Source organism: Aplidium turbinatum, chromosome 3 (assembly GCF_918807975.1).
Source record: "Aplidium turbinatum chromosome 3, kaAplTurb1.1, whole genome shotgun sequence".
NCBI classification, from domain to species: Eukaryota; Metazoa; Chordata; class Ascidiacea; order Aplousobranchia; family Polyclinidae; genus Aplidium; species Aplidium turbinatum.
Window position 1 is genome coordinate 19330547 of NC_137474.1, and position 12107 is coordinate 19342653.

General features: G+C 36.4%; 1 protein-coding gene across 1 annotated transcript in view; it reads left to right on the forward strand.

The window, feature by feature from the left end:
• The window catches only part of LOC145766614 (zinc metalloproteinase nas-13-like), a 35459-nt gene extending 26793 nt beyond the window's left edge, over positions 1 to 8666 (forward strand). The window contains exons 9-13 of the mRNA XM_082578328.1: positions 5530 to 5615; positions 5952 to 6069; positions 6466 to 6569; positions 7259 to 7298; positions 8381 to 8666. Of these exons, the coding sequence (XP_082434454.1) occupies positions 5530 to 5615; positions 5952 to 6069; positions 6466 to 6569; positions 7259 to 7298; positions 8381 to 8498 (466 nt within the window). The 3' untranslated portion in view covers positions 8499 to 8666. The remainder of the gene's footprint in view (positions 1 to 5529; positions 5616 to 5951; positions 6070 to 6465; positions 6570 to 7258; positions 7299 to 8380) is intronic.
• Positions 8667 to 12107: the final 3441 nt, after the last annotated feature.

Here is a 12107-nt window from a genome sequence, read left to right on the forward strand (position 1 = left end):
ATAGAGACTTAGGCTAGCTTTATTCCGAAAAATGCCGAAGATGATCTTGTCCTTTTGCTATGCCACCGGACAGCACCATTTTACAGGAATATTCATACCTACAATTTTGTTGAAAATGCTCTCAGAATGCACCAAACTGAAAGTAATTTTTCAAAATTTTCTGGGGAAGGCCCGCCAGACCCCCTGCCGCTAAGTGTCGCCTTCGGCAAACCCGCCATCGGGCCTCGCCCGTTGACCGTCAACACCCCCCTTTCAAAATTCCTGACTGCACTATTGTCTTTCACTGTAAATATTTTGCCCCCCCATTGTTGAAGGTCTGGCGGCGCCACTGCATACGCCGTATGCGTCAACGTAACTTGTAAAAAAGTTGGCGGCGTCAGCGCATACACTAGCGTAAACTATTTTTGTTTGCTAGGTGCCAAACATTTACACGGTATAAACCACTCGAAACAAAAGAGTTTTATTTTGAATTTCCACGAAGAAACACAAGCATCTGAAAGTGTTCATCTGACATTTTGCTGTGTTTTGGTTTCAATATGTCTTTGCCCATTGCAAACATTCTTTTAACTGCAGCGCTGGAAGGTATTGGCGTGTTGTAGCGAAAAAAATACATTAAAAAAATAAAAAGTATGCGTTGACGCTATGCGCTAAAAAACCGCGAAAACTTTACGGCGTGGCCTTAAGCGCAAACTATCCAAAAAATGTGGCCGCAAGCGTCAGCGTAAACAAAAAGTCTATGCCGCAAGTCTGCGGCGTAAACTTACATCTCTGGCCGTAGCAGAGTAAAACATTTTTGGAGAGCGAGCATGATTTGCCTAAATTTTTCTAAATTTGCCATAATTTTGTCTTTGCATATATATTTTCAAAAACGCGAAATTACTCACAATCTCTGAGGTAGTGCAGTCTAATAACTCTAGTCTACAGTCATCAACCGGCCATGCACGAAAACACAGCCAACAAACGCAGCCTACAGTACAGCAGCTAAGCAAAGATGAATGAACTTTAATCTACATTCATAGACCTTTCGGTGTCCCAACTAAATAAATCATCAAATTAAAACATTCTTGTGAGACACAAAAATATAGATATTATTCTAACTTGATTCAAAAACAATTTGAACTGAGACTTCAGTGATAGCTGGATAACAATTGCTGAATAGCAATATCGCCAGATTGTTTGAAAGTCTTCAGCCCAGCTTTAATAAAAGGCCAGACCAAACGTAGCTCAGTCTTTTCATTATAATAACTTGCATTAAAAAAAACTAAAATGACAACTTTATTTACTTATCAAACCGGTAACATTATTTAATCCATGCTATTTCAAACCCTACATCCTGAAAAGAATTTGACGCTTTATCATGCTATGCGCATCAAACTTGCACTTTTGAACAGAACTAGGCTATTTTCAATATCACAAATATTGATATCATATTACAATGAAATAATAGTCAATGTTCTTTCTGAACATCATTACAAAGATATTCTTACTCCATAATGAAGCAGCTACGCATATCGCAAACACTGAAGAAATATGACTTCCAGGTAATAACTTCAAATCAATCTTTGCCGAAAAATACTGACCACATTACCATCAGCCCAATCTGCATTGCCTGATGCATTAACTGCCTGGACTGGATCACAAAACAACATAACTCGTGTTTTTATATTGGATTGTTGTTGCTTCAATACTGTGTCTTTGATGGTAAGAGCTGAGCATATCAACCTTAGGACTGGCAAAGACAAACAGCAGTTAGCCTACTACAAAAAACTTCTTTATAGAAAACAGTTAAGCGTAGCCCACAAAACCATGGAATCAAATTCTTGCTAATTCACAAACTGTTTTCATTCATTATACCTTTTCACTTTTTTCAGCCTATAGTCAGTTGTCGGGATCAAATGTTCACAAAATGGTGTATAATGTGGCTTCACAGCTGTTGATTTTTAAAGTTTATAACAAATGCTTAACTTGTTTTGGCCATATCTAAAAATGATAAGCTATCTTAATAGTATTTAAGTTAAGTTACTCATGGTAAGATTGATTTATCCAATAACTAGATATTTTTGCCAAATATTTTTACAAACAACTACCGGTACATTAGTAGGTAATTAAAAAATAAAAAACCTAATATAAAAAAATAATAACGTTACCAGAACACAGCAGAGTTTTAACATTCTACTGATGAAGAAATGTAGGCTGGTGTGTAGCCTATATCCTAATAAATCTATATAGGCTAAGAAGCTTTCCTCGTCTTGCCAAATGCATTATTTTACATTTATTTTCTGCAGATATTGAATCAAAACTTACTGTAACATTCTGCCCTAATTTCAATACCAAATAGGCTACAAAAGTTTTCAAAATTTTCGATGCTACAATTTACATTCATGTTAATGTATTTCATGCAAAATGCAACAATGTAAAGTTACTAAACTGGTAGAATGCTGAAAGTTTGAAAAATGATTAGTCCAAACATGGCCACCTGGAAATGCGGCCTGATTTGTCACATTTTGCAGATTTTGATTACAGCTACTGCTAGTGCTTGACTGACATTTTTTGAGATGTTTTTACTTTTTGCGGTTTCCTAATGACAAAAAACTTTTTTGTTGTCTTGGGGAAGCAGTAGCAAATGAGAAAAAGTAAGTTGAAAAACGCAAAATCAGACTGTTATTGAAAATTAACAGTCTGACTAAAATCTTCGAAATCAAATTTTCTTTGTTTTTTAACATGTGAGAATGTTAAAACTTATTGTGACATCTGGGGAAAAGAATAAAGAAAGCGTAAGAATATAATTTTTAGAAAAATTTATTTAAACGTTCGCTTAAAGTTAGAAAAACCTGGAAATTTCTGCAAAATGTGACAAATCAGGCCATATCTTTAGGTGGCCATGGTCCAAATAACTAGACAGTTTTGCTCAAATGATTTTTACAAACAACTACACTATTAGGATAATTAGAAAAAAAAATCTCATAAAGTTACCAGTAGGCTACCCAGCAGGCGTTTAAATCTTACCCATGAAGAAATGCAGCCTACGTGTTGGTGAATATCAAGTAATAAACATACCTCTGCTTGCCAACTGTGCTCATTTACAGTTACTTTTTACAGTTGTGGAATCGAAACTTATCATTCTACCCGGATTGCACTACCCATGCAATAGTTTTCAAAATCTGTACTAGCCTACATTTTACATTCATTGGAAAATATCAGTGTATCTCATAAATTTTAACAATTATGTAAAGTTTTTAAGCTGGTGAGACGTCAAAACATCATAGTAAGATTGATTTGCCCAAATAAATCGACATTTTCCCCCCAAATTCGCAATATATTTTTTTCAGCGGGAGAGTGACCACCCCTCCTTCCCCTCATCTCCTACGGCTATGGCTCTATTAAAGATGATGAGTGATACAATGAAGTTGTATCGGATTCTGTATGTAGTGTTGTTCAAATAGAGAATTCAAACTTAAAGTCTCAGAATATGGTAGGCTATTTACTGAAAAAAATACATTCACAATCAGGGCTGTATTTCACTCTGTCAATTACAACATGTCATGCATGTGCCCCAAGCAAATTTGCAGGGAGGAAAATATCGTTACACCTTCTGAATATAGCGCCCCCTTAGTATTTCCACCCCTTTAAAAAAATCAACAGCGCCCCCTAGTGAATAGTACCACCCAGGCTAAGAACTATTGATCTAAAATAATCAACTCTTAAATGTTGATGCTGCGATAAATTGTTGATTCAAAACATTGAATTATATATGTAAATTATAAAGCTAATTCTAACTGGCCGTCTTATCAAGCAATAAATAGAACGGATCTGCATTCTGCATAAATACGGACTATAGCCTATAGCCTACATACGAAGCTTCATCTTCTCTGAAAAAATTCTCTACCTTGGTCCGTTTGTGGCTTCAGGGAACAGGAAAGTAAGAGCAGCAACATCAATCTTGGATTATTTCCCCAGACCACCAATCTTTCATTGCTAATAAGGTGCATCTATTAAGGAAACTTTTTTCAGGTTGTCTGTAATGTGTCGCTTCCGAATCACAGACCGGTGGAAAGTTGACTCACCGAAACAAAACATTGAAAAGTCAAATGTTAATGATTCCTGGCAAGTTTCCATATAGAAAGTGATGGTCTCATGGTTTTATTTATTTGTTCTTATAGGCTATATAAACTATTTCATCCCACACAAGCCTTAATTTTATAGTCTAGTCAATTGGAGTAGAGTCTGATATCATTCTCGTAGGAGTATCTGAGTAACAGTTTCCATAAATTGGGCTACAAAGCAAATACTAATGCAAAATGCCAACATTTGACCAAGTGTAAACAACCAAAAATGCAAGAAAATCAGTTTTTTTTAAATAATTATATTTCTATTGCAGCTACATCAAATATGTCTCTTACAACACATAGAAACTTGGTTCAAAAGTTATAGCATTTTGACCCCCTTGACCCCAAATAGGAGGGTAGCCGGCTGAGTTTTGGGTGCAACTGACTAAAAGTTGTTTGGGATGTGTTTTTAGGTGCTAAGCAAGCTTTTTAGACACACTCTTTTTTGAAAATCAAAAAAAAAATTTTCACTCCACCCTATCATGACATGTTTGTGTAATCTCTTGTTCGATTTCTTGGTCAAACGCCAGAAAACGGTCATATAAGCTATGAAAGATTTTATGCCTCTGCGTACCCATGTAGCCACAATTATCTTCATGGAACTCATAAGTAAATTCTGAGTTGTCCTCTTCATTGGTGTCTTTTCGCACGTGCGTCTTTCACAGTCTTTCAGTGCTTTCCGATTAGGTGGGAGTCGCACTTTTGCGTTGGTCTAATGTAGCCTACAGCTTTTAATTAAAAGCATTAAAAGCTGTCTTACTAACCTCTGTTTTAGGCTGATATTTTCAACACAGATCCATTTGTCTATAGCCTAGCGCCCTAGTCTATATAGGTTTGGAGGTAGGCTATAAGCAAAGACCTTCTGGACCTCGTCTGGCAATATAATGCTGCCAATTTCCGGTGCTGCAAAATTTGAAGCGGCACGAAAAATCTACAATCAAACAATAAAGCAACCGTTACTTCAAAATAAGTATTTGCGAGTTATTCAGGCTTAGCGATTATGATGAATCCAAAACAACTGCTACGATTTAAGATTGATTTTTATGTACCGTAGTCCCTATTTTTATGCTTGTAGCATTAGGTTACATTGATTTTGTAGGCCACAAAGCACAACTAGGCTAAGCGTGAAAGTATATGAGACATGGCAAATATACATTATTCATGATGCAGGTGGTAGCCTACAAATTAAGACCTTTGAGAAAAATTAACTTTCAACTGAATTGATAGTAACTGATACAAAGCGGCTTGCATGGATCATTGCCTGGTAAGGAAGACGAATGAGGTTTCCTCCGTATGATAAGAGCTCAGCTGGTCATCTGTAGAAGAGTTGCTGGGTCTATTTGCACCTGAGACCTGGGAAATTAGATTGACGGCTGGTGTGCACGGCATTATGCTTTCATCATGCCTCTGTAAATATTTGCAGGTGCGACTATTGGGCAAAGGATAACTACTGTCAGACGCATCGCTACGTGAGAAAAAACTGCAGGAAATCTTGCACCAAGTGTAAAGGTGAGCAGACCGATCCTTAGGAACGTGTTTTCCATGGCACGTGCGCCGGAGAAAGATCGAAACATTATTTTGAAAACATAACAAAGATTAACATCGATCCTTGACTTGTCTCCATATGCATTTGCATGTAGGCTAATACTTATGTCTACTGACAACAATATGCAAATATTAGGCTACCACGACAACGCCGTGTAGGCTGTGTAAAGGTAGGCTATTTACTTTGTCAAAACTTCAAAAGAAACACATAGCAGGGTCTCAAGATGAGTCCCATGGACAAATAAGAATTTTAAATCACATCTTTTTTTGGATATCTTACATAAACTTTTTGTTTCACAGGTTTAAGCACAACTCCACCTCCGACAACAACACAAACGACAACGACTCAAACAACCAGCCAAGCGACCAGCACGAAAACCACGACGATTGGTGCAAACGAATGCACTGATAAATTTGAGTAAGAAACGCATAGTAGCTAGTGAACAACGGTTGTTCTACAGAACAAGATTTCATTTGGTCTAAAGGTGTTTGACCTCGTCCTGTTGACTTTGGTAGTTCGGAGATTTGAGTGAAGCTATTCTCCGAACTATGGCTGCGTGTCTCATCTCATTTTTACAGAAATATTTTTAAACAAGTTTTTACCAGAATTGTCAGGTATTTATAAGAAGACTGCAGCAGTGTATGGCGTAGCCTATGCATGCAACGGGGGGATTGTAAGATCGTTCAAAACTAAAACTCTAGCCTAAACGATTTTCAGAAAATTTTCAAAATAAATTTTGCAAACCAAAAATAAAGATATAGAACCGTCTAGCAATCAACTTAACATTAAAAACTTAACATCATTGCTTTCCAGCGAATGTTCGTTTTGGGAGATGCGTGGCTACTGCACTGACCTGTACATTGAATACATGAAACAAAACTGCCCTCTTACTTGCGGCCACTGTAGGAAAAGAACAAGTAAGTTGCGTATGCAATCATTGCTTTTATAATCTATTCTAGAACATGCAAAAAAAGCAAGATTAAAATAAGAAAAAACATGATCGCCTGAGTTAAATCTGCTAACAGCCTAGGCCCTAAGCTATTATCTCCAATTGACGTCCAGAAATTGTTAAATATGTCATAAAACTATTTCCATTAAAAGCATTTTTTTAAGTACCGTATACCCAAACGTCGAATTACCAAGTAGGCTATAATTTTAGATTAACTTATCACACACAGAACATTTGTGCAGTGGCGTAGGCTACGCAGGATTTTCTCAAAGGGGGGGGGGAGGCAATAGAAAGTTTTTTTTAAATCAAAACTAAAACGAATAGATTAACGCCCATTTACTAATAACAACCAGTAGCCTAAGCTTAACTAAGCCATATTGTGTAAGGTTAGCCTACCATGCTCCGCTTGCATTGACGATATTTTTGTTGGTTTGTGAACTGATAACAAGCCCAGGAAAAACATTGCCTACATTAGGCTTTGATAAACTTAGAATTGGCACATCCACAATTTGTGTTTAACATCGACTAAAAACGCTTGCACCAACTAAATATGAATATGGGTTGATCACTAAACAGAGATGTGGGCCCACTAACTGGGGTTTTAGAAAAGGCAAATAGCGCCTTCAGACTCAAACTTTTTATCTTTATAATTTTCAGAGTCTGCCAATGCTGATCCTGTATGCAACGATAAGTACGAGTAAGTATCAGCTTAGCCTTAAGTGTTGTTTAAGTGCTTCGTTCGTTTTTGTTTTCGAAATTTTCATTTTATTTTTGAAAAAAAAATGACAACACTGAGCTGAATAATTCGACCATGTGGTTCGTCTGCTTCTGTTCATCAGAGTTGCCATATAGTTGCGAATTTATCGCTAAAATCCAGAAATCTGGCAATTTTTGAAGACCATTGGCTTCATATTTTTGGTTTGGCGATTTGGCTTTTTTTTGGCGAATTTTGAGAACTGATTGGGCGAAAGTAATTGCTTTTGGCAATTAATCAATAGGCTATGTAGGCTCTTCATCTTTGATGAATCACAATCCTGAAATATTTTAACCACCTCTGAAATTTTCATTATTTTGTTTAAATCACAATTATCTCGCTGTGTAACTTGACAATAAACATTTGGAATGTTTGCACTTGCAGTGCAATGTTTATCAAAAATGTATGGCTACACTCGCTAGCTTTGTTTAGTTCATGTTCAAATGTGTAACTATATAAAATTTGGCCAATTTTTACTGCGTTTGGCTATTTTTTGACAAAAGTTTGGCGACAGAATTATTTTGGAACTGGCAATTTTGTTCATTGTAGCCTTCTACTTGAAATAGGAAAGTGTGGTTGTGTTATTGTCTTCTAAATTAGACAATCTGACAACTGCTGAAAAAAACTAACTCTGTTATCCAAATAAAATCAGCTTAATTTCCTCATGAATAGATTACCTAGCATCAAAAAAAGAAAAATATCACAAACATTTTTTTCGCAACGAATCAATTATCTTGAAACTCATCCAGCCCAAAAAATACTTTTTCAACACAAAAACAGCAAATCTCAAGGATTTTTAATTTTTATTACAATTTTAACAAAAGAAGATACAGGAAAAATTTTCCAAGCATAAAAACATAATGACTTTAAAACACTTAAAAAAACAATTCATATAGAAAAAAGGGGCGGATCATGGCTCCCACTGTGCTCACATCCCTAACTTTTCCCACCTACATATATCTCAAAATAGATCTAACATTTCAGGCACCAAACTTTGTGTTCACCCTGTGCTATATTGTTTTCAGATTATGTCCATCTTGGGCTGAAGAAGGATATTGTTTTGTTGGACGATACGTTAGCATGATGCAAAAACATTGTAAGCTGAGCTGCTACATGAACGGAGTGATAGGATTGTGTTCCTAACTAGGCCTACTCCTTGGTTTGATGTTGAAAAAAAAACGTTAATCATTTCATGCTTGTGTAAAAGTGACATTTCGCAAGTAAAACTGAATAAGTTGAACTGCAGGAAGAAAAGCTTTGCAACGTATTAACGGTGTTAATACTATGGGAAATACTGAATAAAATATTCTTTTTTGCTTTCAATTTCATTCTTTTATTTATACTGTAGGCCTAGTTGGATATTTCATTTCAATTAATTATGGTTATGGTCGCTCTATTAAATCGAGTAGTTTGCATATGCAGCTTAACAGCCGCAACAGCGTTTGTTTCTCGGCAGCCGCTTGCAGCAAGAATTCACAGTGAAGGGCTAGACATCGTGTTTCGCCCATGAGGCTGGGCTATTTTATTCGCGCAACGCTCAGAGTTCAAGATGGATACCACTACATCTTGCAGGTTTAATCTACAATTTTCCAATAAAATAGATTTGTTACTTGACTCATCATTAATGCGTCCGATTCGTGAGCCGTCCACACACCCAAACACTCAGCAGGCACATCATACTTAGGCTACATGGAAAATGCCTACCAGGGTGGCGAGAGACAATGTGTTGTTTTGAATATTTTATTCACTCTGTTTGCTTATAATATGGCTCTATCCAGAGAAGGGTATGATCTTGAAGATCTCTTTTATTTTGGTGATTCTGATCCAAGATCACTTTTTTTGTGATCGTAAAGAACAAAAAGTTCAAGACCACTTATTTAAAGTTTAATCACTCGATGTGGCATTTTTTAGAACTCGTATTGTACAAAGTAATTAGTGGCAAGTAGCCTACTAACATTATGCCATAAATATGATATGTGTCCAAGAGAAATTGATTTGAAATTTCTATTTAATGGGTCAGTGTTGCTATTTAAAAATTAAAAAAGTTGTCTATGTTGGTCATTATAAAGAAGTCAACTTCTGTACGGTATATATAGCCTACTTTATGCTGAAGAAGGGATCTTTGAGCTGAAGTATGATAAAAAATGATACAACTTTGTTCACAATTCTCTTGTAAATTCTAAAAAAAAAATTCCTTCTTGACCCGACAAAAAAAATTTTTTTTAAAGCACGGCATGTGAGAGTCATTTTAGGGTATTTTGAGGCCCCTGATTCCGAAAATGCACTTGTTTTTTTTCGAATTGGCTCTAGTTTTTAAGATAGCCTACAGCAAAAACATTTTTTTTTGCAATTTTGAGCTCCTATAGATTTAACATCGTGTCGTTTATTACATAGACAAAACTGAAAGTAATCCCAGGCACATTTATGAGTTATATAAATGCCATTTGAAACCAATCACGTTGATTACAACCCAAACAAACAAATTTTACGTTGTAAAATTTGTTTAAATGTAGGCTATTTAACGTTTACTGGCCTAGTAACAATCAAACTACGACGTGAAGCAAGCCTTAGCATACAAGATGTAGAATATATAGGCTAACTTCTGCTTTGCCTTAATATATTTGTTGACTTCAACAATATCAGACTTACTAACTAAGCTACTAAGTACAAATAAAATACATCCTACATTGTTTTGCTTAACAAACTAGACGAATAAGCAAAACAAAGCCATCGATGAACAAACGTAATTCTTTACTATGGTAGGCTTACTGTACTGAGCAACACCCCTCAAGGTACGAAGGCCATTTATATAATTACAGAATACAAAGTTGTGTTCTTCAATCAAGTAGCTTCTTAAACTTTTATCCTTGTTACGGAAGAATGTAATCTTGGTTCGAAATTCAATTCCTGGTATAGTTTCGAAAAAACTAAGTGCATCTTTGGAATCAGGGGTCCTGAAATACTCTAAAATAACTCTCACCTTTTGACCAAAATTTTTTTGTTGGCCTGTGTAATCAAACTAGTGTGTATCAAATGAGTAAAGAGCTTTTTTTTGGAATTCCTCTAATTTGCTGTTTTAACTACCTTTTCAAAGAAATTTGGCTTTCAAAAGTGGGTGGGCCAGGCCCACCCAGAAAATAAAGTAGGTTGGTCCAGGCCCACGTGGTTCCTCCATCTCTGCTTCTCGGCACATATAGCGCATTAGGAAAGTAAAAAACTAACGTTCCAGACGCTAATCTTCTGGAAATCTACCACTGACCAGAACGATCTAATTCAGACAGTTCCCGAGGCGACAAAATTGCTACCGGTAGTGCTCACTATACCCGATACAATAGCGTCGGTGGAAAGATCATCTTCTGCGTTGAAAAGGATCATTCAAAACATACAATAGAAATCAAACTGAATAAGAGCGTCTTTCGTCAATTGCAATAATTGCCATGTGAGATGAAGAGGCTTCAGAAGTTGCGGCAAAATAGAGAGGATTTCTACAACAAAGTCACGTTTTTGTCCAAAAGGATAGGCGCATGGATTTTATTTTTAAATAAATGTGGAAGCATGCTGCTAATTTTTTTGATTAGTACGATACTGTTTTTGTTGTTGTCAAAGAAAAATTATTGTAAACATGACTTGAAAAAATTAGTGCCTCACCATCTAGGGACCTCACCGCACGTCACTGAGAACAATTAATAAGGTCGCAACACCTTAATAGAATTTTTAAAAATTTTAATAAAAAAGATAGCCTAGAGAGAAAAAAGGCTAGTGAATTTTTTTTTAAACAATTTAGATAAGTAAAAAAACAAGACGAAAAGACAGTTGCTATGTTGATCGAACTTGGTGAGTAACCAAAAGTGTTGATGGTCTTGAGGGGAACACTCTTGATGCGTTAGCAGGCGGGGTCTGGACAGTGGCGTAGGAGCATATGCTGCCGCCCTTGCTTTCGTTGAAAATGTCGCCCTGAGTAGACTGCTGCAAATTTTGAAATAGTTTCAAGTTCAAACAATCTTTTCAAGAAAAATAATTACAAATAATGTGCCACGTCTCAGAAGATCTATATTGCTTGACAAAGAAGCCTCACTGTCTCAGCGTTAAGGGCAAAAATAAAAGACAAAAAATGGACAACAAATGTATTTTGCAAAAAGCAAATAAAAGATCAATAGCCGCCTCAAAATTGAACTTTTCGAGCTTTTGCCGAAGCAAAATCAGCGATAATATCTTCAAAATCAAGTTTCTGAACGTAGTCTTTTTCTATAGAAAGAATCGATAGAGCTGATAGCCGATCATCATTCATGGTAGAACGTAAATACGACTTTATCATTTTGAGCTTTGAGAAACTTCTCTCACAGCTCGCAATTGAAACACCAATGGTATAAACAGGGTTGTCCAAACTTTATGGGACGCGGGACGCATTCAGGGCCGGATTAAGACGAAACTGGGCCTGATACTGCAGCGCAAAAACAGGCCTATTTTTTCTAGGCATTGGTACATATGCATTCGACACTCTGACTCCACCGTACACGCGTAATCAGACCGACCAAAGAGCCTTTATTGCTTTCGACGCAGTCAGCCAAATTTTAATGAACATGAACAATAATAACAACGTGTTATCGTAAAAACTCGAGAGTAACATCAGGCTATGTAACACCAACACAATTCAATACCAATATTGCCTGAAAAGCGGAGTTAATGAAGAAAAGGCTAATCCAGATCAACTTAACGTTGGCATATTGTCAATGCTGCCCTAGTGCTGCTTAC